The sequence below is a fragment of the Salvia splendens genome, chromosome 16 (assembly GCF_004379255.2).
Source record: "Salvia splendens isolate huo1 chromosome 16, SspV2, whole genome shotgun sequence".
Classification (NCBI taxonomy): Eukaryota; Viridiplantae; Streptophyta; class Magnoliopsida; order Lamiales; family Lamiaceae; genus Salvia; species Salvia splendens.
In genome coordinates this window covers 12,260,867-12,285,683 of record NC_056047.1, presented here as the reverse complement: position 1 = coordinate 12,285,683, position 24,817 = coordinate 12,260,867, and the positions used below count along the sequence as shown (strand labels likewise).

Below are 24,817 nucleotides of genomic sequence, written 5' to 3'. Positions count from 1 at the left end.
AATAATATCAATATATAATCTAGGATTGAGTTGTGAGATTATTTTAGTCATGGAGGGTTAGCTATGACTAATTATCTCATGATTATCCATCTAGGATTGAGTTGTGAGATTGAATCTCATGAACCAAACACACTATAAATTTAATCCCGGATTCAATTTTGCAAACCGAACACCCCTATGGAGTATATTATATCATATCTTTGCTTTTGTATTTGATGACACAAAGCTGACTCATGTGTCAAACACAACCCTTCTTCATTCACCTATAAATAAGCTATTATGCCTTAGAAGTTAGCATCCCACCTCATTATTCTTCATATCAACTCATCACATTTCACTAACTAAGCAAAAACAAGAAAGGAGAATGGAGCTACAACTACAACACTACCAATCAAGAAGTGTGAAGCAAAATGTTTATGGAGTTAAATTCAACTCAAAGGATTATAGATGTTCTCCCAAAACATATTTGCCTGATCCCACTGCTCACCAATATCAAATGCTTCCTTCTCCTACCAAAATCAGACACAGTATGCATTCATCTTTCTTCACAATCCCTATTTCTAATTTTATTTTGAAAGTCTTGTTAATGTGGTTTATGGTTTTGGTGCAGGTAGAGTCAATTCAGCCATCACCAAAGTTGTCAAACTCAGAGAAAGCCTACACATTTTTGCACAAGGCATCCGAGAGCATGGTAATTACATACAAAAATTAGTACTACTTAAAGAGAATATACAAAAAGTGTGTTGATAAAATTTTCTGATCCAAATGTTTTCATTTTACTACATCACAGTGAAAATAGGACCAAAGTTTAGCGAGACGGTGAAAGGAAAGCTGAGACTAGGGGCAAGAATCCTTGAGGTTGGAGGGGTTGAAAAAGTGTTCATGAAGAATTTTGAGGTTGTGGATGGTGAGAAACTGTTTACTGCATCTCAATGCTACTTATCAACCACATCTGGCCCCATAGCCGGACTACTCTTTGTTTCGAGCGAAAGAGTTGCTTTCTGCAGCGATCGATCCATCAAACTATCTTCTCCCAACATAAAACTACACTACAAGGTACTGCCATATTTTCACTTGAATCCTATGGTTTGGTTTTGGTTAATTTGAGATACAGATTTGATATAGTAGTATGATTATGCTTGTGTAGGTGATGATCCCTTTGAGGAAAATAAGGAGAGCAGTTGAAATTGAGAATGTGAAGAAACCGCGACAAAAATATGTGGAAATAGTTACGGAGGACAACTTCGACTTCTGGTTCATGGGATTTCTCAACCATCAAACAACGTTGAGACATTTGCAGCAGGCAATCCATCAAGCCAGGAGACACTTTTGGGCAACAGAGATCGTATAAGAGTGTCGTTATTGTCTCGTTTTCGTCATGTTCTTTTGATTTTCTCCTTAGTATTCGGAGATCTACCTAATGAATTTGTTTGTACTACTTAAGTATCATGAAAAATGAGATGATATTGTCAAACATATTTATTTGAATTCAATTGTAAAAGAAAAAATAATAGTTTGTATAATAATAATTAATATTAATAAAAAAACAAAATAAAGATGAAAAAGAGGTCCGACAAGAGGGATCAGATAGGCATAGATGAGAGCGCCAAATTGTCGTAAAACAGGCGGAGCAGACACCCATCTCGCATTTTTATTTGCGAGTTTTAACCACTCATCACTTCCCTTTCAAAACTTGCCTGAAGGATCATACTTGCAATAATTCCATCGTTACCATTTTATAATCACCCCATTGATTGCCCTCTAAGTATCCTATTCTCGATGTGGGAATGCCTCGATACCCTACACTTTCAGTTTGTTTCATTTATCTGTCTGGCTTTCGTTATTAGATTTGGGCTAGTTCAGTCTTAAATTAGCCTTTTTAAGTTTTAACAATTAAATACTTGTACCAAAACTAACAATAATTGTGTTGAAACTGAGCTTAACAAATTTAAGCAGTATAACCGTCTAGCACACAAACAAACTACACCACTTATCCTAAAAACCAGCTTTTATTTCATAGAAATCGTGTTATTATTAAAACAATAATGCTATAGGAGTAATATGTTCACGGAGTGAAGGATTCGCCATTTAATTTAATATAATAATCTAGGAGTAATATTTAAAACTGTAATTGTTTATTAAATGAAAGAGAATAAGTAGAATCAGTCTTCTACTATTAAATACTTCCTCTGTTCCTCATAATTAAATTATTTTTCTATTTTAGAAAGTTTTTTTTATAAGTAGTCATTTTCATATAGTAACAATATACATTTTTTTCACTCTTAATTTACTCTCTTGTACTTTATTAATTTTCTACTCTATTTTTTCTACTTTTCTCCTTATCTTACTTTTTTTATCTATGTACTTAACACACTAAATATTCATTTGTTAAACTCCATGTCGAAAAGTTCAGCCTCAATTTAAGTGAACGGAGGAAGTACTATAAATGTAGATATAACTTTTTATTACATTTCTTAAAATTAGTGTCGGGTCAGAATATGACAAATTTTGGGGGATGGATGTAATATTATTTTGAATGTGATGTATCAATGTTGTGTACACAGTACACCATATTGAACATGTTAATTTAAAGTGTTTATGGAGATATTAGTTAAAGCATATTAATTAAACTTCTATATTACCGTCTTTTAATATTTTAAATTTAAAATTTAACATTAATTTAGACGTCATGTATCCTTCCCGCTAAATTGAGAGATAACATTATGTCCGTTAAAATTTCAAATTTCCCGTAATTGAGAGCGAAAATGGGAAGAAGAAAAACTTAAAAAACAAAAACGAGAAAACGACACTCATCTTCTCTGAAACTGTCACGACCGCCCCTTAGGGTTAATAAAAGCGGGCGATCGCGACTTAAAGGGGTTTAGATGAACGGCATAGAAGACTAGGGTTTTCAATAAAAGTTTGACTAAAAACTAAGTCTAATAAATAATGCGACCAAGAGTATTAGGGTTTAATGAATAAAGACTAGGGTTTAGCATTTATTCAAAAAGTGTAACGAGTTTCAAACATCCCATCATAAAATAGTTTCAGAATTTAAATGAAAAGTATTCTAAGAAAAATATCACAGCGGAAGCATCCAAGAGAAGAGTGACGTCATGTGTGAAGACACAACGACACTCGGAATTTCAAAACCAAAACAACCACAGTTCATTATTAGTTCCTGCTCAACACCGCCAACCGCCCGTCGCCGCTCAACCTACATATAGGGAAAACATATGCAGGGCTGAGTACTATGAAATAATACTCAGTGGCTCATGCCGAAAACATTGTAAATACAGTTTATGATATCATGCCGTACGTAAGTAACCGTCGGGGTTTTTCTTTAGAAAGGCCCGAGGCACTCAAAATCATTTTTTCATTTCAAACATCGACTGATCAGTCATTTTTCCCATAGACGTTAACCATATCTGCCAATACATGACAAGGAATGCGGCCGCAAACCAGGTCACTAGACCGGCCAGCCCGTACGCTAGCACACAGTCTACCATAGGTGTACACTAATCCAAGTAGGGTTTGCTGCCCTACGGGGACCCGAATTCGATTTATAAATAGTGGCAAGAACCACATCAGATAGGCACGTAAAAACCAAAACAAGGCATGAAGTCACATTTATTCTCATTGATAAAACATTAGGACATGGTCCTTATTTAAAAAGGAAGAGAGCCCACCTCGATCCTTTAGTTTTCAAGTTTCGCTTTTCCTTTGGTATCACGCGTCTCGCACAAAATTTCACCTTTGGATAATGTGTCCCCGATTAGTCACTAACATGGACTAAAATCATGCATGTCCTAGATCACTCCCCTTTCCCAATCAACAATAGGAATCACATCATATCACCCATCTTTGCATATCACATCACCTCATCACATATGTAAACTCATGTATGTCATTCAAGCATACAAATATAGTTGTTTAACCAAAGTAGAGATCTGGCAGCTCTGCGCAACTTTTTTGTAAAAATTATTTAAAAATCATCCGACCTCCGATGGGGCTAAAACTTTATGACAAGGCAGTAGACTCATCAAATAACATTCAGTTTAAATTTCATGTCAAAATACCACTTTTAAGTCGGGCAAACCAAAGGCGTAACCTACTGGTCGAGAAAACACGTTTTTAGCAGAATCGCGCAGTCAACTTTAAAAATTCACCATAAATTCATAGTTTAGCCAAATGGGTCGAAATTTACACACAATATAGAAGACATCACGAAGTTTACACAGGAAGAAGAATCGGTCAAATCGGAGTTCGTTTGGTTGGTCAAAAATACATCAGAACACACTGTTCGGAAATCACAGATTTTCATACTGATAGCAATTCGAATTAGGGTTTATCCCTACTCATTCAAAATCAATCTTTTCATGGTTTTGATATACAATCATGCTCAAAAGAGTCCTTAAACACATATTTTCATGAAATCGCACATCAATCACCGAGGATTCAATAAATCAACAAGCAATTGCAATCAAAACGCACTCACACATATGATTTCACATTCCCACCGATTAAACCCTTAGATCTTCATTCCCTACACTCTCTACATGCATGAGGGAGTCAAAGAAAGTCTAGATGGAGAGGATTGAAGAATATGGGTTTGAATTTACCTTTTCTTGGACGAAATAATCGGTAGGAAGCAATTAAAACCTTGGTTCTTCAACAATCTCTTGGAAAATTGATAGGATCTTGAGTGGAATGGATGAACAAGTGGGAGAAGAGATGAAAAAGGGGGTGGGGCGTGTGGGAGAGGAGAGAGGCGTGAGGGAGAGGTGGCTAGGGTTAGGTTTTAGTGTTATCTCTATTTATAGAGATAGAAAAATAATTATTCAACAATTAAATTACAAGATATGGGAAATAATTCAAATAAGGGTTGAGAGATTTGAGGGGGATGGAGTTGGCGTAAATAGGGGGAAGAAATAAGGAGGATTTTTCAAAAATTAAGGCTATTTAATTAGCCTCTAATTTAATTTGGTATTTTCACGGAGCAGAATAAAATAATACGGAGCAAGAAAATCAATAAAAACCCTCCCAAATAATATGAAAATAGGCGTGTTATTCAATTCCTCCCACAAGGAATAATTTCCAAATATTGATAAATAAAGTAGGGAAAGATTTGCTAGGATATTCCAATTAAAACATGGAAGGAAATAATTGAGGGATCAAAATAATTAGTGAATAATTTCTTCTTCCACAAGCTAGGAGATTTCGAAATCTCCCTAATCAAAACAATAGGGGCCGATTTTATCAAGAAATAAATAAGATAATTAGGCTTTAGGATTTAATTTGGATAATTATCCCAAAACAAATAATTAAATCCAAGAAAAATAAATTCCTCTCCAAATAATAATAGTGGTCGAAAATTCCCTTCATAAAAGGGCAAGGTAATTATTGATGATCCTAATTAAATCTCACTCCCCGAAATAATATAATTCACCATGATATATTTCATTCCACATTAATTAATTTAAGCCACTTCATAAAATCAACGAATTTGACTCGATCAAATCAAAATTAGGTCACCATTTCAATCACATAATAAATCCGTCATTTAATTCGGCAATCAAAGCAATAAGTACAACATCTTAGGGTTCGAAAAATTTAGGGTTCGAAAAGTGGGGCGTTACATCCTACCACTCTTAAAAGAAATTTCGTCCCGAAATTTGGTACTCTCATGGGAAGAGTTCTGGGTATAACTCCATCATCTTGTCCTCAAGCTCCCATGTGGCTTCTTCGTGCCCGTGGTTTCTCCACTGCACTTTCACGTAGGCAACTTGCTTATTTCTCACGTTCTGGACTTTTCGGTCTAAAATCGTTTGGGGTCTCTCCTCATAGCTCAGGTCCGAATTCAACGCGACCTCCTCGTAGTGAATCACGTGCTTTGGGTCGAACACGTATTTACGTAACTGTGACACATGAAAGACATTGTGCACGTTCCCAAGGTTCGGAGGTAGCGCCAAGCGATATGCAACAGGACCCACTCCTTCAAGGATTTCATACGGTCCAATAAATCGCGGTTTCAATTTTCCCTTGACGCCGAAACGTGTTATCCCTTTCGACGGGGATACTTTGAGGAAGACTTTGTCGCCAGCTTGAAATTGCAAGTCGGTTCGCCGTGCATCCGCGTATGACTTCTGTCTGTCTTGAGCTTCTTTTATCCTTTCACGAATTTGTCGAACGATTGCAACCATTTCTTCGACTGCGTCGGGCCCGAGTACCCTTCTCTCGCCAACTTCGTCCCAGTAGAGCGGGGATCTACACTTTCTCCCGTACAAGGCTTCGTACGGCGCCATGTTTATCGTTGCCTGGAAGCTGTTGTTGTAGGCGAATTCGATCAAGGGGAGTGCGGACTCCCAACTTCCTCCTCGGTCTAACACTACGGCTCTCAACATATCTTCGAGGGTTTGGATCGTCCTCTCGGATTATCCGTCCGTCTGCGGGTGAAACGCCGTGCTAAAATTCAAACGAGTCCCTAGCTCCCGTTGTAGGCTGATCCAAAATCTTGAAGTGAACTTCGGGTCACGATCAGACGTGATCGTCACTGGGACTCCATGCAGTCGCACTATTTCCCTTATATAAATTTGAGCTAGCTTATTTGATCCATAGGTTATGGGAATCGGTATGAAGTGCGCACTCTTGGTGAGTCGGTCTATAACTACCCAGATGGCAGTATTCCCTCTTCGCGTCTTTGGCAATGCTGTCACAAAATCCATGGCGATATGCTCCCATTTCCACTCGGGAATTTCTAGTGGTTGCAACTTTCCGTACGGTCGTTGATGTAGAGCCTTCACCTGTTGGCAGGCTAAGCAGCGCTCCACAAATGCCGCTATATCCCTCTTCATACCATTCCACCAAAAGGTCTTCTTCAAGTCTTGATACATCTTCGTACTCCCTGGGTGGGCGGTGTAAGGAGTCTCATGTGCTTCACTCATGATTTCGTTTTTGAGTCCTTCGTCACTCGGTATGCAGAGTCTCCCTTCGAATGTGAGAGCATTGTCGGATTCCTCACGGAAATTCCCAGATTCGCCAGTTCTTACTTCGACTCGAATTTCTTCCAATTTCGCGTCCATGCGCTGGGCTTCAACAATTCTTGTTCTTAGATCAGGTGTAACCATCAAGGTGGCAATTCGACCCTTCACTGTTTCGGGTGCCCTTACCACTTCCAAACGCATCTTGCTAAATTCGCGTATCAAGCTTTCTTCTTTGGTGAGAAAAGCAGCCAGTCGGGAATGACTCTTCCGGCTCAAGGCATCTGCCACTACATTTGCCTTGCCGGGGTGGTAGTTGATGCCACAATCATAGTCCTTTACCAATTCGAGCCATCTTCGTTGTCGCCTGTTCAAATCCTTTTGCTCGAAGAAATATTTCAGGCTCTTGTGGTCCGTAAAGATCTCACACCGAACTCCGTAGAGATGATGTCTCCAAATCTTTAAGGCATGTACCACCGCTGCCAGTTCCAAATCGTGGGTTGGATAGTTCAACTCGTGTGGCCTCAATTGCCGGGATGCGTAAGCAATCACCTTGTTGTTTTGCATCAACACACATCCAAGTCCCACCTTCGAAGCGTCCGTGTATACCACGTAGCTCATTCCAGGCTCTGGCACGGCTAAGATTGGTGCGGTGGTCAGTTTATCCTTCAAAAGTTGAAAACTTGCCTCACACTCCGGGGTCCAATTGACTTTTACCCCCTTCTTGAGTTGTTGGGTCATTGGTCTCGCTATCTTGGAAAATCCCTCTATAAATCTTCGGTAGTATCCTGCCAAACCCAGGAAGCTTCGAATCTCGTTTGGTGTCGAAGGTGCCTTCCATTGTTGTACCGCCTCAACCTTGGCGGGATCCACTCGGATTCCTTCTGCCGACACAATGTGACCTAGAAAGTTGACTTCTTTCAGCCAAAACTCACACTTGCTGAATTTGGCGTATAGCTTCTCGGTCCTCAACGTCTCCAAGGTAATTCGCAGATGCTCCTCGTGCTCTTTCTCATCCTTCGAGTAAACAAGTACGTCATCTATGAAGACCAAGACGAATTTATCCAAGTATGGGTGGAATACTCGGTTCATCAAATCCATGAATACTGCGGGTGCATTTGTCAATCCGAACGGCATTACAACAAACTCATAGTGACCATATCTTGTGCGAAAAGCGGTCTTTGGTATGTCCTCCCTTCGGACTCTCAATTGATGGTATCCGGACCTTAGGTCCATCTTTGAGAACACACCGGCTCCTCGGAGTTGATCGAATAGGTCATCTATTCTCGGCAGTGGGTACTTGTTTTTGAGGGTCATTTTGTTCAACTCCCTATAGTCGATACACATCCTCATCGACCCATCCTTCTTCTTGACAAAGAGCACCGGAGTGCCCCACAGTGAGACACTGGGTCTAATGAAACCCAGGTCCATAAGCTCTTGAAGTTGTATCTTGAGTTCCTCTAACTCTTTAGGCGCCATTCGGTATGGTGCCTTGGACACGGGTGCCGACCCTGGCTCTAGGTCGATTGTGAACTCCAATTGTCGATCTGGCGGTGGTCCAGGCAAAGCTTCGGGGAAGACGTCTGGAAACTCTCGTACAACGGCAACATCTTCCACTTTCCTTTCTCCTTTCTCCTCTCCTTGTAGATAGACAAGATAAGCAGGACGCCCTTTTCTCACCATCGCACTAGCTTGAAGAGCGGAGATGATAGACGTTCGCCGGTTCATCGGGATTCCATAGTATATGGTGGGTTCCTTCCCCGGGGCTTGCAGAGATATTTGTCTCTCCTTGCAACGAATAGTAGCAAAATTCGTAGCTAACCAATCCATTCCCAAAACTATGTCAATATCCCCCATTGCCATGACTTGTAGGTTGTGAGCGATTAACTTAAGTCCTCCCATAACAATTTCTACGTTCGAGCATGTTCGAGAAACCTCTATTACCCCTCCCACTGGTGAGGACACCATCATCTTATGTTCAGATTTGTAAGCAGGTAAACTTAAGGTGTCCACACACAATTCAGATATGAATGAATGTGATGCGCCCGTATCAAACAATACAACAATGGGTGTGTCGAGGATTTTGCCCATACCTGTCAGGTTTCCCTTCTCGTGACTCCCATGTTCAGTCTTGGGTTGTTTCTGACTCAAGGCATATGCTCTAGCCTGAGAAGGGAGTCTTGGGCGGTAAGGTTGCTGTTGTCGCGTAGGTTGATCGCGATTTCCCCTTGATTCAATTTGCAGTGCCCTTGGCTGCTGGCGGGATCCTTGAGTGTTCTGCCTCGACCCCATTCCCACATTCTTGCTCGGACACTCTCTAGAGAAGTGGCCATTTCCCCCACAGTTAAAGCACTTGGTGGTGTTCTGAATTCTACACTCTCCAAAATGGTACTTGGAGCACACATTGCATTGGGGTGGCTTGGGCCGGAAGTCGCCTCTCTGGTTGGATGAGTTTTGCCCTCCACCATACTGTGGTCGGTTCTGGGTGGGCTGGTACCTCTTGTTGTCATATGGGGTCCCATTCCCCTCCCACTTCCTCTTCTCTCGTGAGTGGTGTGGTGGAGGTAGTGCCAAAGTAGTGTTTTCCTTCATCCTCTCCTTGGGCATAGCTGCCTCAATATCTAGCGCAAGGGCTAATGCTTCCGCGTAGGAGAGTCTCCCACGACTAGCCAACGACATTCTTATCTCATGCCTTAGTCCCTCACGGAACTTTTCAGCCAGCTTCTCGTCAGTATCGACTTGGTCAGGTGCGTACCGGGTCATGTTGTTGAGCGCACGGTCATATTCGGTCACAGTCATGCGCCCTTGGGTCAAATTGTTGAATTCAGATGCCTTTGCCTTCCGGTAGCCCTTGGGCACGTACTTATTATATATTTCTGTCTTGAAGCCTTCCCAAGTCATCCCCGCTGCTTGATCTCGGGGCATTGTCTTCATCCTGGTATCCCACCAGAAGTCAGCAGACTCGGTTAGTTGGTAGGTCACACAACTCAACCATTCCCTATCATTGCACCCTAAGATTGCAAAAATGCGCTCCAATGCGCGTATCCATGATTCAGCCTGGGCCGGTTCTCCCATTCCATCAAAGACGGGAGGTTTTTGCTCTAGAAAAAGCTTCACAGTTTCACGGTCAACCGGAGGTTGAGGAGGCGGTGGTGGAGGGATGGGTTGTGTCACACTCTCTTCCATCGTCTGAGGGGTAGGTTCGGGATTGTTACGTCTTATATTGCGTCTTGGCGGCATTCTGATTCAGTACCACACGAGTTACTATCGCATTTATTCAAAATCCAAGAATAGTCATGTGGCATAGTTGAAAAGTGGAGATCAAGGGGCAATTGCATCATAAAGAGCTTTTGCAAAGGTATCAAATACAATTGCACAGAATGATAACAAGAGAGCAATTGCAAAATAGCATAGTAGGAGGTGATTGTAGAAGAAGGAGATTGCTCAACAGGGTAGAAAAAGGTAATTGTTTAATAATGTAACAAAAGACAATTGTACAATAGAATAGCAAAACATAAGGGCACAATTGGGATAGAAAAAGGCAGTTGCACAACAGAATAATACAATTGCATAATAAGACGGCAAAAGGCAATTGTACAATGGAGTGGTCAAAAGATAGTTGCGCAATAGTACATCAAAGGTAATTGTGCAATATGATAGAAAATGACAATTACAATATAGTATAGCAAGAGGCCATTGCGTCATAGGCTAGCAAAAGATAATCGCACAAAAGATAATAAGGGATGGTACCAAATCATTACACAATAGGATAGCAAAAGACAAGAATTTCCCATAGAAATATGAAAAGTTGCCTCGAAGAGGTCTTAGTTCCATTATAACGAAAACAAAGGACAAAACGATGTCAAGGTCAAGCAAAAACGGTAAAGTATCCAAAACATGGGAAATCGTAATAAAATATTATAGAATTATTACGTTTAATCCCTTCCATCCTCATCTTCCTTCTCCTCGGTCTCTCCAACGCTCTCTCTAATTGGGTCCTCCTCCTCTACGGGATCCTCTTCCTCGGGATCCTCTTCCTCACTTTCCTCCTCGACACCCGCAGGTGGAGGGGTCATCCCAAACCTCACATTGACCTCTCTGTTGCTTCTTTGAGGGGCTGCGACACGCATCCCGAGTCTCCTTCTCTTAGGAACACGGGAGACGCGTGGCTCCTCGTCGCATCGATACTTCCGCATGCGGGCTGTACCCGGCGGATAGATATGTGGAGGTGGATCACGTGGCGGTCTATCAAATGCCGCTGTCATGGCCGGAAGCAGCACCTTTATAAGGCCAACCAAATCCCCTCGTGATGGGTAGCTCCCCCATATGCATAGGCGTTCATCCATTTACTGTAAAACTCGGTGACGTAGGTCATGAGGAAGAGCTCCCCGTCCCACTCGTAATCTCGGTAGCGCTCAACCGGGTGGTCCCTTTCGCTGGAGTAGCGATTACGCATCAGAGCATAATACCGTTGGGCCATAAAAACTCAGCATCAGCACAAGGATCGAAAGAAATAACGGTGTATGAGGTTTCGAATGATGCTGAGAATATGATGGGTGCGTATATATAAATCTCCAATGATGGAGGTGTGCGGGTAGTATCATATCAAGAATGAATGGAATTTCATTTCCGAAGCAAAAAGGTTCGTGCGTTTTTGCATTTCGTTAAGTCGCGATATATATCCCCACGCGTCGCTTGCCTTGCGTTAGGCTTTTCCTGCCTCCACGTTCGACACTATCTCAAAATTTTTCATTCATACATGATTTACAATTATGTATAGCAGCATGCTCAAGTTCTTTCACATATTGCCTCATAAAGCAATTGAATAATCACAATCATATAACTTCATTCATCCAACGTATATAGAGTTATCACATATTTGCCAATTTTTCCTTATCAAGTAAAATACAAGTTCATCGCATAACGACATTCATCATCTTGGGCATAAGCGCAAATATCAATTCCATATCCATGCATTTTCATCCATTCATATTCCAAGCAAAAATTTTGAAAATATCATATCAACTTTGTTCCCCATCGAAAATTTCAACTTCGGTTAATCAAATCCAAAACTCACAAAAGTATTTTTACCTCTTTTTTTTGTGGTTGGGCGGAGACGAGTTGTGGTGTTGAGCTATCGATGTTTATCAATTTATCAAATTACACATGCATAGATTTTGACTCAAACAAGACTCTTGGGTCCAGAGCGGAAAGAACTGAGGCTCTGATACCAAACTGTCACGACCGCCCCTTAGGGTTAATAAAAGCGGGCGATCGCGACTTAAAGGGGTTTAGATGAACGGCATAGAAGACTAGGGTTTTCAATAAAAGTTTGACTAAAAACTAAGTCTAATAAATAATGCGACCAAGAGTATTAGGGTTTAATGAATAAAGACTAGGGTTTAGCATTTATTCAAAAAGTGTAACGAGTTTCAAACATCCCATCATAAAATAGTTTCAGAATTTAAATGAAAAGTATTCTAAGAAAAATATCACAGCGGAAGCATCCAAGAGAAGAGTGACGTCATGTGTGAAGACACAACGACACTCGGAATTTCAAAACCAAAACAACCACAGTTCATTATTAGTTCCTGCTCAACACCGCCAACCGCCCGTCGCCGCTCAACCTACATATAGGGAAAACATATGCAGGGCTGAGTACTATGAAATAATACTCAGTGGCTCATGCCGAAAACATTGTAAATACAGTTTATGATATCATGCCGTACGTAAGTAACCGTCGGGGTTTTTCTTTAGAAAGGCCCGAGGCACTCAAAATCATTTTTTCATTTCAAACATCGACTGATCAGTCATTTTTCCCATAGACGTTAACCATATCTGCCAATACATGACAAGGAATGCGGCCGCAAACCAGGTCACTAGACCGGCCAGCCCGTACGCTAGCACACAGTCTACCATAGGTGTACACTAATCCAAGTAGGGTTTGCTGCCCTACGGGGACCCGAATTCGATTTATAAATAGTGGCAAGAACCACATCAGATAGGCACGTAAAAACCAAAACAAGGCATGAAGTCACATTTATTCTCATTGATAAAACATTAGGACATGGTCCTTATTTAAAAAGGAAGAGAGCCCACCTCGATCCTTTAGTTTTCAAGTTTCGCTTTTCCTTTGGTATCACGCGTCTCGCACAAAATTTCACCTTTGGATAATGTGTCCCCGATTAGTCACTAACATGGACTAAAATCATGCATGTCCTAGATCACTCCCCTTTCCCAATCAACAATAGGAATCACATCATATCACCCATCTTTGCATATCACATCACCTCATCACATATGTAAACTCATGTATGTCATTCAAGCATACAAATATAGTTGTTTAACCAAAGTAGAGATCTGGCAGCTCTGCGCAACTTTTTTGTAAAAATTATTTAAAAATCATCCGACCTCCGATGGGGCTAAAACTTTATGACAAGGCAGTAGACTCATCAAATAACATTCAGTTTAAATTTCATGTCAAAATACCACTTTTAAGTCGGGCAAACCAAAGGCGTAACCTACTGGTCGAGAAAACACGTTTTTAGCAGAATCGCGCAGTCAACTTTAAAAATTCACCATAAATTCATAGTTTAGCCAAATGGGTCGAAATTTACACACAATATAGAAGACATCACGAAGTTTACACAGGAAGAAGAATCGGTCAAATCGGAGTTCGTTTGGTTGGTCAAAAATACATCAGAACACACTGTTCGGAAATCACAGATTTTCATACTGATAGCAATTCGAATTAGGGTTTATCCCTACTCATTCAAAATCAATCTTTTCATGGTTTTGATATACAATCATGCTCAAAAGAGTCCTTAAACACATATTTTCATGAAATCGCACATCAATCACCGAGGATTCAATAAATCAACAAGCAATTGCAATCAAAACGCACTCACACATATGATTTCACATTCCCACCGATTAAACCCTTAGATCTTCATTCCCTACACTCTCTACATGCATGAGGGAGTCAAAGAAAGTCTAGATGGAGAGGATTGAAGAATATGGGTTTGAATTTACCTTTTCTTGGACGAAATAATCGGTAGGAAGCAATTAAAACCTTGGTTCTTCAACAATCTCTTGGAAAATTGATAGGATCTTGAGTGGAATGGATGAACAAGTGGGAGAAGAGATGAAAAAGGGGGTGGGGCGTGTGGGAGAGGAGAGAGGCGTGAGGGAGAGGTGGCTAGGGTTAGGTTTTAGTGTTATCTCTATTTATAGAGATAGAAAAATAATTATTCAACAATTAAATTACAAGATATGGGAAATAATTCAAATAAGGGTTGAGAGATTTGAGGGGGATGGAGTTGGCGTAAATAGGGGGAAGAAATAAGGAGGATTTTTCAAAAATTAAGGCTATTTAATTAGCCTCTAATTTAATTTGGTATTTTCACGGAGCAGAATAAAATAATACGGAGCAAGAAAATCAATAAAAACCCTCCCAAATAATATGAAAATAGGCGTGTTATTCAATTCCTCCCACAAGGAATAATTTCCAAATATTGATAAATAAAGTAGGGAAAGATTTGCTAGGATATTCCAATTAAAACATGGAAGGAAATAATTGAGGGATCAAAATAATTAGTGAATAATTTCTTCTTCCACAAGCTAGGAGATTTCGAAATCTCCCTAATCAAAACAATAGGGGCCGATTTTATCAAGAAATAAATAAGATAATTAGGCTTTAGGATTTAATTTGGATAATTATCCCAAAACAAATAATTAAATCCAAGAAAAATAAATTCCTCTCCAAATAATAATAGTGGTCGAAAATTCCCTTCATAAAAGGGCAAGGTAATTATTGATGATCCTAATTAAATCTCACTCCCCGAAATAATATAATTCACCATGATATATTTCATTCCACATTAATTAATTTAAGCCACTTCATAAAATCAACGAATTTGACTCGATCAAATCAAAATTAGGTCACCATTTCAATCACATAATAAATCCGTCATTTAATTCGGCAATCAAAGCAATAAGTACAACATCTTAGGGTTCGAAAAATTTAGGGTTCGAAAAGTGGGGCGTTACAGAAACAACGCTAATCCAACAATTGCAGATTTCGTCACACCACTCCACCAACAGCCACCACCCCAACCGTCGCATCTCCGCCACCTATATATCCCCACCCGCACCCAATGCCATCCCCCACTCACCCCCTGAACCCCCCATCAATCACCGAATCAAGAAACCACCGAGAAAAATGGAAGGCGCCGCCATGAAAAGCCACTCCCTCTTCCCCTAGAGACCTGCCCCCACGTCCCCGACGACGCCTTCCGCCAGTTCCACACCATCGACCGCGAGCTCTACGCCCTCCTCACCCGCCCCTCCGCCGCGACCCCGTCGAGTCTGTCCATGTCATCGCCTTCCTCATGTGTCTTAAAGATGGTAATCGAGAGAGGTATAGAAAAGTTGGTAAGGCATATTGGAAGTACAAATAAATATATCTTGTATGTTTTTCTTATTTATTTGAAATGCTCATCTCCCTAGTATTTATAGGGAGATTTGAGTCCCTTTGAGTACAACAATAAATGTGTATTATAAATGCGTATTGGAACTACACCACACTAGGAACTCTACACTCTAATGAATATGGGTGGCCATCTAGGAACTCCACTGTAATGAATGAGGGCGGCATTTATGATTCATTTTTCCAACACTCTCCCTCATGTTGAGCAACGGTATCTCCGATACTCAACTTGCCCAGAAATTCTTTGAAGACTTTAGGACTCAATGCCTTGGTTAGCATGTCTGCAAGTTGTTCCTCAGATCGGACGAATGGAAATTCGATGATGCCGCTTTCAATTTTTTCCTTGATGAAGTGACGATCAACTTCGACGTGTTTCGTTCTGTCATGTTGTACTGGGTTTTCTGAAATGCTGATTGCCGCTTTATTGTCACAGATCATAGTTACGTACATGCGATCTGTTGACGGGTCATAACATCTATACCCTTTCTGATTTTTCCCATAACCCAAGAAGACACATTTTACTGCACATGGTGAGAATTTGTCACGATCATGTTTTGGTATGTGAGCAAAAATTGAGCAACCAAAAATTCTGGGTTCGAGTTTGAGAGATGAAGGTGTCGAGTGGTGGGAAGAGAAGACCTCTAGGGGGATTTTGAAGTTTAGGATTCCTGTGGGAAGACGATTGAGGAGGTATACGGCTGTTGCGATAGCTTCTGGCCAAAAGGATTTAGGAACGTTGGACTCGATTAGGAGCGCACGGGTGATCTCAAGGATGTATCAGTTTTTCGCTAGGCTACCACATTCTGTTCTGGTGTATAAGCACACGATGTTTGGTGGACAAGGCCTTTTTCTGTGAAGAAGGTTTTCATTCTAGAGTTCACATATTCCCTTCTATTGTCGAATCTAAGGATTTGAATTTAGCAGTTGTACTGAGTTTGAACAAGACTATAGGCCTCAGTGAATTTTTCAAAAACTTCTGATTTTGTTTTCAAAAAATAAATCCTAGTCATCCGAGAAAAATCATCAATAAACAACAGAAAATATCGAAAACCTTGTCCCCCAGTAACGGGGGCTGGACCCCACACATCAGAATGAACCAAAGCAAATGGGAATTTTTCTCTAGTATTGTTCAATTTGAAGGAATGTCTATGACTTTTTGCCAAAGCACAAGTTTCACAATTCAAAACATGCAAAGAAGAAACTAACTCGGGAAAGAGTAGATGAAGATACCCTATAGATGGGTGCCCTAACCGGCGATGCAAGAGCCAAATTTGTCTGTCTTTTAGTCCTTGAGTTAGCATTGCAGTACTCCGTTGGGCTATCTCATCCACGTAGTACAGTCCATGTCGCTCAGTGCCACGCCCAACTATCATCCCCGTCTTGATATCCTGTAACATGCAAAAACGAGGCTGCATCAGTAAATTGCAGTTAAGGTCTTTTGTGACATGACTCACAGACAAAAGCTTGTGGGATAAAGAATGAACATAAAGACAGTTTGAGAGGCGAAGGGTTGGTGAAATAGTGATAGTTCATGCCCCCTCTACTTATGCTACTTCCCTACTAGCTGTTTGAACATAATTTTTTGTGGATTGGGAAATATCGAGGAAATCTGAAGCATCAAAAGACATTGTGTTGGTTGCCCCACAATCAAAAATTCAGTGGTAGTCTTTGGGTCCTAAGTTTGAGGATGATGAGTACGCTAGAGCTTGGTATGAGTTTGAACAGGAGATGGACGGCTGAAATTCGAAATTGGGGGGTGTATTTCCGGATTTTTCAAAAGTTTGGGGTGTCTTTCTGGAATTTGGGACAGATTGGGGTGTCTTTTGGAATTTCTTGGTCAAATGGGGCTTAGTTTGAGATATAGGGTTTGACTGGGGTTTTTTTGGGAGGTATTTTTTGGGTGGGGTTTATTTTGGGATAAGACCGAACTGGGGGGTGTTTTTTGCAAAATGGGAAAAGAATTAAAATATCCCCCCCCCCCTTCTATTCACCCCTAGCCGCCCCCTTGTGATTTCCGCCTCAACCCTAGCCGCCTCATCTGAGGCGGCTACTTCGGCCGGAACCCCGCTTCCTCCCCGGTTACATGTTCTGTCTTCCCTCGCCGTCGAAACATCGTTTTTACCTTGTGCCCAATTTTTGGTGGTAGTAATTGACGCTTTGGCTGTGTTGTGTGAAATCGTTGCGCTGCCGGTGGGGTTGTTACTGGCTCCGCCGCCGCCGTTGAGGAGGTGTGGAGGTAGAGGAGGGGGCGGCATGGAGGTGTTGCAGACGCTGCCCGTCGCTCCGTCGGTGTAGGTGGCTCTGTCGCCACCTGCTACTGCCGCCGCTGCCCTTCCACCGCTATTGCCGCCGCCACGTTTTCCACTCTGCCCTGTACGTTTCACCTCTTGCCACCAATCAGGATACCCGTGGAGATGAAAGCACGTCTCCTGTGTGTGACATTTTCCTCCACAGTGTGAGCAAGTTAACTTGCTCTTATCTTCCTCTGCTTTCGATTTATGCTGAATATGGTTGCTTGTGGGTGGAATGGTCGGCTCCGGTTGAACGTGCCAAGTCCGGTGGCAATTCCAGATTGGTCAGATTGGGCAGCTTCTTGTTTGAGCACCTTGTCATTGACCGCTTCTCTTCTCAGATTGGCCCAAAGGGGATAATTATCCCCATTGAGTTTGGTTTTCAGATTGATCTCTCCTAATTACTCCAGTTGCGATTGTGGCTGTTTGGTGGAGTTTTTGGACTTGTTTCCAGATTTATTCATGAATTTCATGAATTCGGCAAATTGTGCCGCAAAATCTGCCATGGTTTCTGTTAGGATTGGTTTGGTATTTTCTGTGTCAGAGTCTGACATATTTGGTTTTGGTTTTACAGGGATAATGAAGGAAAGGCCGATAAAGGTATGGGACTATGATGACATTGCTTTGAGTCCCCAAATCGAAATTTCATGCTCTTAAAGATGGTAATCGAGAGAGGTATAGAAAAGTTGGTAAGACATATTGGAAGTAGAAAGAAATATATCTTGTATGTTTTTCTTATTAATTTGAAATGCTCATCTCCCTAGTATTTATAGAGAGATTTGAGTCCCTTTGAGTAAAACAATAAATGCGTATTGGAACTACACCACACTAGGAACTCTACACTCTAATAAATATGGACGGCCATCTAGGAACTCCACTGTAATGAATGAGGGCAGCCATTTATGATTCCTTTTTCCAACAGGCTCGAGCGCGAGTGTGCCGACTCCACCCTCATCAAGCGCGTCTCTTCCCTCCCCCCCTCCTCGTCAACGCCGCCGCCGCCTGCGTCAAGTGCATCGAGTCCGACCACTTCATCGCTGCCCCGACGACGGCGCCAAGCTCCTTTCCGAGCTCCTCAACATCCCCTCCGGCGTCAGCCTCCGATTCCTCCACGACAACCGCATCACCGTCCTCTGTAGAGTCGCCAAGATCACCAACACCGTCTGCTGGCGCGCCCGGCGACCTCATCGGCCCCGTGCTGCCGCCCCCCATGCATTTGCTGTACAATCCGTACCCTGGATTGGAGGCGCATGGGATGGTGGTCCCACCTCATTTGCCGCCGCTGCAGGCGCCAGCGAATGTGATGGGACTACCCCAGCTGCACGTGCCAGATGCAGCCGGGGTATTCCCGTCGAAAGCAGCCCGGGGGGTATTCCCGCCTTTCGACGTGGCAGCGCAGAGGCTGATAGTGGGGCACGAGTTGGGGAATTTGGTGGCTAAGAATTTGAATTTCAGCGATAGCAAAGTGGAGAAAGAGGTGTTGCCAGATGACCGTACCATTTTCTTGACGTTCTCGAAAGGGTACCCTACTACTGAAGAGGAGGTTCGGGAATATTTCACTAGGTATATTATAGTATTATATTATATATACGCCAAAATATAATTTCTTAAAAAATGGAAAGATGTGACGTGTTGATATTTTGTAATGTAGGAGATTTGGGGATTTTATAGAGGATGTGATAATGCAAGAGGTGGAGGCGGATGAGCAGCCGTTGTATGCGAAGATGGTGGCGAAGTCGGCGGCGGTGATTGATGGAATAGTTGAGGGGAACAAGGCTAAGTATTCGATAAATGGTAAGCATGTGTGGGCAAGGAAGTATGTGAAGAAGCCGCCGCAGCAGAGGTCGCCGCCTAGGGGGGAGGCTTCTGGTTCGGGTTCTTCTCCGACGCTGCCGAAGAAATTAGCTTGAATTTGAGGGATTTTTATTACATATTTACAATGTATTTATTTATTGTTTCTGTTGATTGTATGGTTTGTTTTGTAAGAGGATATTAATATCTTTATAATATACCATTACTTGTCTGCCAACTTTTTGAATTTTCGAAGATATTCTGCTTTGCATGGGAGAATCAAAGGGGTGTTATGGAAATTTGGACTAATCTTGAAACTTGAATAAATGCGTGTTTGATAATTGCCCCTTGTAGCTTAAATTCAATTGTCATGAAGAATGTTGCCGCTGATGAGCACCAAACCATAACATAGTAGTAGTATGTCGTAGTTAGCTATGTGGCTGCACCGGGTGGCCATATTCTAGATAACCTTTCCCTTCGGTGGACTCTAGATACAGCTCTGAACCTGAGATTAAAATCTCTAGTTTTCTCCTCTACTGAATGTAGTCGAGTTGAAGAATGTGAAGAAGACATTACATTGTATCCCACATCGAGAAATACCTAGAAAAATGTGGGAGCATTGCTATATATACTTACAAAATCAAGAACCTTAGCCTTCCTGATTTTACTTGGATTGAGTCAATGAGTAATCAATAAGGCTTACGGGTCTAGGTTGGTCACCTTTGGTGGGTGGGGTGCCTATGGTTTGCCAAAGAGGTTAGTGAAATTTAAGTGGAAGAGAGTGGAAAAAAGTGAGTAAAGTACTGTGAAAGAAAGAATTTCTATTTATAGAAATTAGACTATTTTTCATGGATGGAAAAATAAGACTATTTTTCGTAGACTGATGAATTATAAAAATTCAAGGCCCATCATCTACTAATTTATCAATACTTTAAACATGGGCAGCACGTCATCTAAATAAAAGCTGGTAACTGAAAGAAAACATCTAATGACTAGATAAAAGTTTGACCATAAAATTTACACCATTCATGTGAATAAAACAAAATAAAGAGAATGATGAAAGAACAATGTTTGTGTTTTTTGCAAATTAGAAAAAAAAAATGAGGTAGTCATACTTTCCTGTATAGGTTATGAGTAGTGTGACCCAACTTTGTATATATTTCTAGAGACAGTATATATACTACATAAAGAAAGTGGTGATGACTTGCACTTGGGGAGATGATCTGCTACACATTTTCAATTTCCTCTCTGTCTAAGTACTACATAGGACGTGTACATTATTTAAAATAACAAGTACAAGAATTAATACACGTTAAAAATATATTGGATGATGTAATAAAAAAGAGAAAGGATGGAAGTTAGAGGTATGAATTGTGGCCGTTGGAAGAGGCAGTCCTAAAAGTGAGGAAGTGTTTGTTGCATCACAAAGTATAGATGGCACCTCAGGAGATTAGTCTTTACTCTTTACCCATTCACTTTATTACTATATCTATGTTTCAAGCCCTGCTCAACATGGTCAGCACTCCAGCAACAAAGCAACTTCAAATGAGTGTGATCCATTTTGTTCAAAAGGATTGATTGGAAATTAATATATTAAACTCCTACATATATCATATCTTCACTTTTAGTATTTGGGTGATGTGATGTGATGACACAAAGCTTAGGAAAGTTAAGGTTAGGGGCAAGAATCCTTCATGTTGGTGGACTCCACAAAATCTTCATCAACAACTTCAACATCATAGATGTTGAAAAATTATATACCGCTTCTCAATGCTATCTATCAACAACAGCAGGGCCGATAGCGGGACTCTTGTTTGTTTCGAGTGAGAGAGTTGGTTTTTGCAGCGACAGATCCATCAAAATATCTTCCCCTCCTAATGGAAGGCTTATAAAACAACATTACAAGGTAGATCATTAGGTTGTTATGTTGCAATTGGTATCCTAATTCCTATGTATAGATGGAGAGTGAAAATAGTTTGATGATGCAGGTGATAATCCCTCTAGCCAAAATAAAGAGAGCTGTTGAAAGTGAGAATGTGAAAAACCCGAGGCAGAAATACGTGGAGATAGTGACGGAGGACAATTTTGAGTTCTGGTTCATGGGATTTCTTAACCATCAAAGAACGTTGACACATTTGCAGCAGGCTATCATTCTCTACTTAGTATTAGGATGTAAAAAATAGGTTTACGTATTAGACTCTTTTCAGTTTCATCCTGTAAAACATATATACTCCATCAGATAAGGAGCAAATCTAATATGGTTCAGAATCTTATATATATTTAAGTCATGTTACACATCCAAGATTTTAGATGAAACTAAAATCATTATCTGCAACGTTAGTGATTCACATGTCAAAATCATATGGTTGTACATAAATGTGAAAGACAGCAACTTAATCCACATTGATTCCTTAACTAAAAATATAAGAAACACAGTTCATGTATTTATTTATCATCCCACACCGAAACATCTAAACTACATATCCGCAGACAACGCATAATAAATACAGAATCAATTGATGTACCAAGGCATACCTTTCTCGGCCTTTTGGCTAAGATCAAGTGTAGTATCTGTTCTTATCAGTTTAATATCTGATATGTGAGTCAATGACTCATACGATATTAAATTTATTTTTTGAGGGGGAGAGCCCATTATAGTAGCTTGCTGCCCCGGGCTTTCAAGTGTCGCCTTGGCGTTACACTACTGCCATGGCTTGGCGCACCCCACCCAAATCACAGTTGAAATTCTTTTTTGCAATTACTTGTGATTTTTCTTGGTTAATCGTATAGATTGTCTGGGTGATCCACAAGTGAGAAAATCGCATCAACGTAAGATGGTTACAATGATTAATCTTTTCATATGCAGTAAAGTGTTGAAAAACTAAGACAAAAATACTAATTTCTTACGAGAGAATAGGATTTAATAGCATTAACTATTTTCTCCATTTTCATTCCACGACTACCCTTAACCAAAACAACATCACCACATTGCAAGTATTCCAAAATTCTGGGAGCAAGGTTTTCAGAATCGTAAGCGGGCACCATGTTCACCTTCCGACCAAGCTTCAAGTTATCAGCCGCCACCATAAACCTCTTCCCAACTATCACGATCAGATCAACGCAAGCGTCAAGGCAATGCAGCAAAACCAATTCGTGTAATTTGATTTCTGTCCGACCAAGTTCAAGCATGTCCCCCAGAACGGCGACTCTCTTACCACAGCAGTCAATTGCTTTCAGTGTGTCGATTGCACACCTTGTGCTGACAGGGCTAGCATTGTAAACATCGTTTATGATTTTGATACCATTTGCAGCAACTTCAAGCTCAGACCTCCCTTCGACAGGGACGAATGCTGACAAGGATTTTCCCACTGAAGCAAGAGGGATCCCCATGGATGTCGCAACAGCGGCTGCTGCACATGCATTCAACGCTAAATGCTGTCCCGGGCTTGAAATGAGGAATTTGACCCTGGATATTAAATACAACTGAGTAGGCAAAAAGGCTTAACAACAACCAATACTATCGACTAAGAGCAACAGATGAAAACCTAAAGGAAACTTCACAGAAAGCAACAACAAAGAAACAAAACTTGTTTAAAAGAGCTTGCATCATTACTTAAGTATGGAGCTTCAGCTCTGAGATCCTTTGACAACTTAGAATTTCAAGATAAAATATATTAGTACTGCCTTTAATGACCATATTCGGTAATCAAAGGTGAAAAGAAAGTTTGCTTATGGTCTTGCAGCCACTTCAAAATTGCATTACTAAGTGTAAGGCCACAACTCACAATGAGATCTAAATTGCCTAAGTTTCATACTCTCTCTGCATACATACATGTATATAAGTATATACATTCAGAGTTATATACTAGAGTTCATAGAAAAAGTGCACGAGGAAGCTGTATTTCTAATCTATCCGCATGCTACCATCTACGTTTGAGTTGTGACGAGAAAAATGCATTTTCATTACGAAACATACTTTTCTTCATAATTTTCCAAAACAACCTCTACTTTGTGACCCCCTTCGACACTTTTCACTGACACTAAGCGAACATCAGAGCCTTGCTTACGACCAAAGAGCACCTGAAAGACAGACGAAAAGAACAAGTGATGCAGTCAAACTCAAGATGCTTAGGTGCTACAAAGGTATAAGAACAGATATTCTTCAACTTGGCATGCTAGCTGTAAATTGTAACTCAATCTAACATGATTCAATAACAAGATTCGAACCCGGGGTTTATCACCTTCTTAACACCCAGAGGAAGAGGAAGGCTCATAACAAGAGGATCATCAGCATTCAAAACACAGACATCACCAGGCCGTGCATCCCTCAAAATCTCCCCTTTCGCAGCCGAAACCTCCAATAAACTCGAGAAATTTCCCAAATGAGAAGCACCGACATTCAGAATCACCCTCACATTAGGCCTACAAACCCTAGCAAGCTCCAAGATTTCCCCTTTCCCGCTCATCCCCAACTCCAACACCCCAAAGGCCGCATCCCTCGGCATCCCAGCAAGCGACAATGCAGCCCCAATTTCATTGTTCCAGTTTCCCGGGCTCTGATAGACCGATCCGACACTCTCGAGAACCAACGCCACCATAGCTCTGGTGGTGGTCTTGCCCACGCTGCCCGTCAGCCCAATCAAGCAGCCGTCAAACCTATTCCTCGCGAAAACGGCCAATTTTTTCAGAGCGCCTAATGTGTTGCCGCGCACTTGGACAAAACCTAGGTCCCAATCTTCGGAGACGCGGTTGGCGATCACGCCGGCGGCCCCCTTGGCGGATAATTGAGGGGTTATGAAGGTGTGGGCGTCGAAGTTTTGGCCGACGAGGGGGAGAAACCATTGGCCGGGTTGAAGGGTGCGAGTGTCGGAGGATATCGAACCGGGTTTGCCCCATTGAGTTATTTTTCCGTCGATGGCCTCTGCGATTTCCGGCGCTGTCCAAAGCGGAGGATTTGGGAGGCGGGAAACTATCATTTTTCGAGTTCGATCAACTGCGCTTCTCCTTTACTTTTCAACACGAATTACCAATTGATTGCCAAAGCTGTTCGTCTCGAATCTTGGCTCACTGTAGACCAACTGATTTTCGAGCTTCAGAATTTCATTTCGTGGTGGTCTTTAAATTTAAAATTGAGTGTTTTTTTTTTTGAAATATTACAAATTTATAATGTGTTTTTTGAAAATAAAATTGATTGAAAATTTTAGTTTAGTCGTAACCGCAAACATCGTCTTTTTTTAATTTTACGCATGGATAAATTTGTTACCATT

At 41.2% G+C, this 24,817-nt stretch overlaps 3 protein-coding genes, 2 long non-coding RNA genes and 2 other non-coding genes across 9 annotated transcripts; 3 read left to right on the top strand and 4 right to left on the bottom strand.

Annotated features, from left to right (window-relative positions):
* Window positions 1-315: 315 nt before the first annotated feature.
* LOC121770889 (GEM-like protein 4) lies at window positions 316-1,472 on the top strand. The gene is made up of 4 exons (XM_042167672.1): window positions 316-527; window positions 611-691; window positions 791-1,056; window positions 1,148-1,472. The coding sequence occupies exons 1-4, from the start codon at window positions 365-367 to the stop codon at window positions 1,349-1,351; spliced, it is 714 nt and encodes a 237-aa protein (XP_042023606.1). The 5' UTR covers window positions 316-364; the 3' UTR covers window positions 1,352-1,472.
* Window positions 1,473-1,579: 107 nt separating this feature from the next.
* On the bottom strand, window positions 1,580-1,684 carry LOC121773120. Its single transcript, XR_006044692.1, has one exon. It is a non-coding gene; the product is annotated as a small nucleolar RNA Z279/snoR105/snoR108 (small nucleolar RNA).
* Window positions 1,685-2,970: 1,286 nt separating this feature from the next.
* On the bottom strand, window positions 2,971-4,799 carry LOC121770954. Its single transcript, XR_006043894.1, has 3 exons — window positions 4,623-4,799; window positions 3,690-3,754; window positions 2,971-3,217 (listed from the first exon to the last, which is right to left on the bottom strand). It is a non-coding gene; the product is annotated as an uncharacterized LOC121770954 (long non-coding RNA).
* Window positions 4,800-12,360: 7,561 nt separating this feature from the next.
* On the bottom strand, window positions 12,361-14,189 carry LOC121770864. The gene is made up of 3 exons (XR_006043869.1): window positions 14,013-14,189; window positions 13,080-13,144; window positions 12,361-12,607 (listed from the first exon to the last, which is right to left on the bottom strand). It is a non-coding gene; the product is annotated as an uncharacterized LOC121770864 (long non-coding RNA).
* A 3,294-nt stretch (window positions 14,190-17,483) lies between these two features.
* LOC121771246 lies at window positions 17,484-19,772 on the top strand. Of its 3 annotated transcripts, none has more exons than XM_042168028.1 (4): window positions 17,484-17,923; window positions 18,334-18,448; window positions 18,682-19,322; window positions 19,411-19,771. In XM_042168028.1, the coding sequence occupies exons 2-4, from the start codon at window positions 18,407-18,409 to the stop codon at window positions 19,667-19,669; spliced, it is 942 nt and encodes a 313-aa protein (XP_042023962.1). In that variant the 5' UTR covers window positions 17,484-17,923; window positions 18,334-18,406; the 3' UTR covers window positions 19,670-19,771. The 3 variants fall into 3 exon arrangements, with proteins under 3 accessions (XP_042023962.1, XP_042023961.1, XP_042023960.1); XM_042168027.1 differs by having other exon boundaries at window positions 17,484-18,266; XM_042168026.1 differs by having other exon boundaries at window positions 17,484-18,359; window positions 19,411-19,772.
* Window positions 19,773-22,081: 2,309 nt separating this feature from the next.
* On the top strand, window positions 22,082-22,278 carry LOC121773064. The gene has a single exon (XR_006044640.1). It is a non-coding gene; the product is annotated as a U2 spliceosomal RNA (small nuclear RNA).
* A 102-nt stretch (window positions 22,279-22,380) lies between these two features.
* On the bottom strand, window positions 22,381-24,654 carry LOC121772105 (UDP-N-acetylmuramoyl-tripeptide--D-alanyl-D-alanine ligase-like). Its single transcript, XM_042169081.1, has 3 exons — window positions 23,792-24,654; window positions 23,527-23,630; window positions 22,381-23,016 (listed from the first exon to the last, which is right to left on the bottom strand). Exons 1-3 carry the CDS (start codon window positions 24,524-24,526, stop codon window positions 22,446-22,448), a joined length of 1,410 nt encoding a protein of 469 aa, XP_042025015.1. The 5' UTR covers window positions 24,527-24,654; the 3' UTR covers window positions 22,381-22,445.
* Window positions 24,655-24,817: the final 163 nt, after the last annotated feature.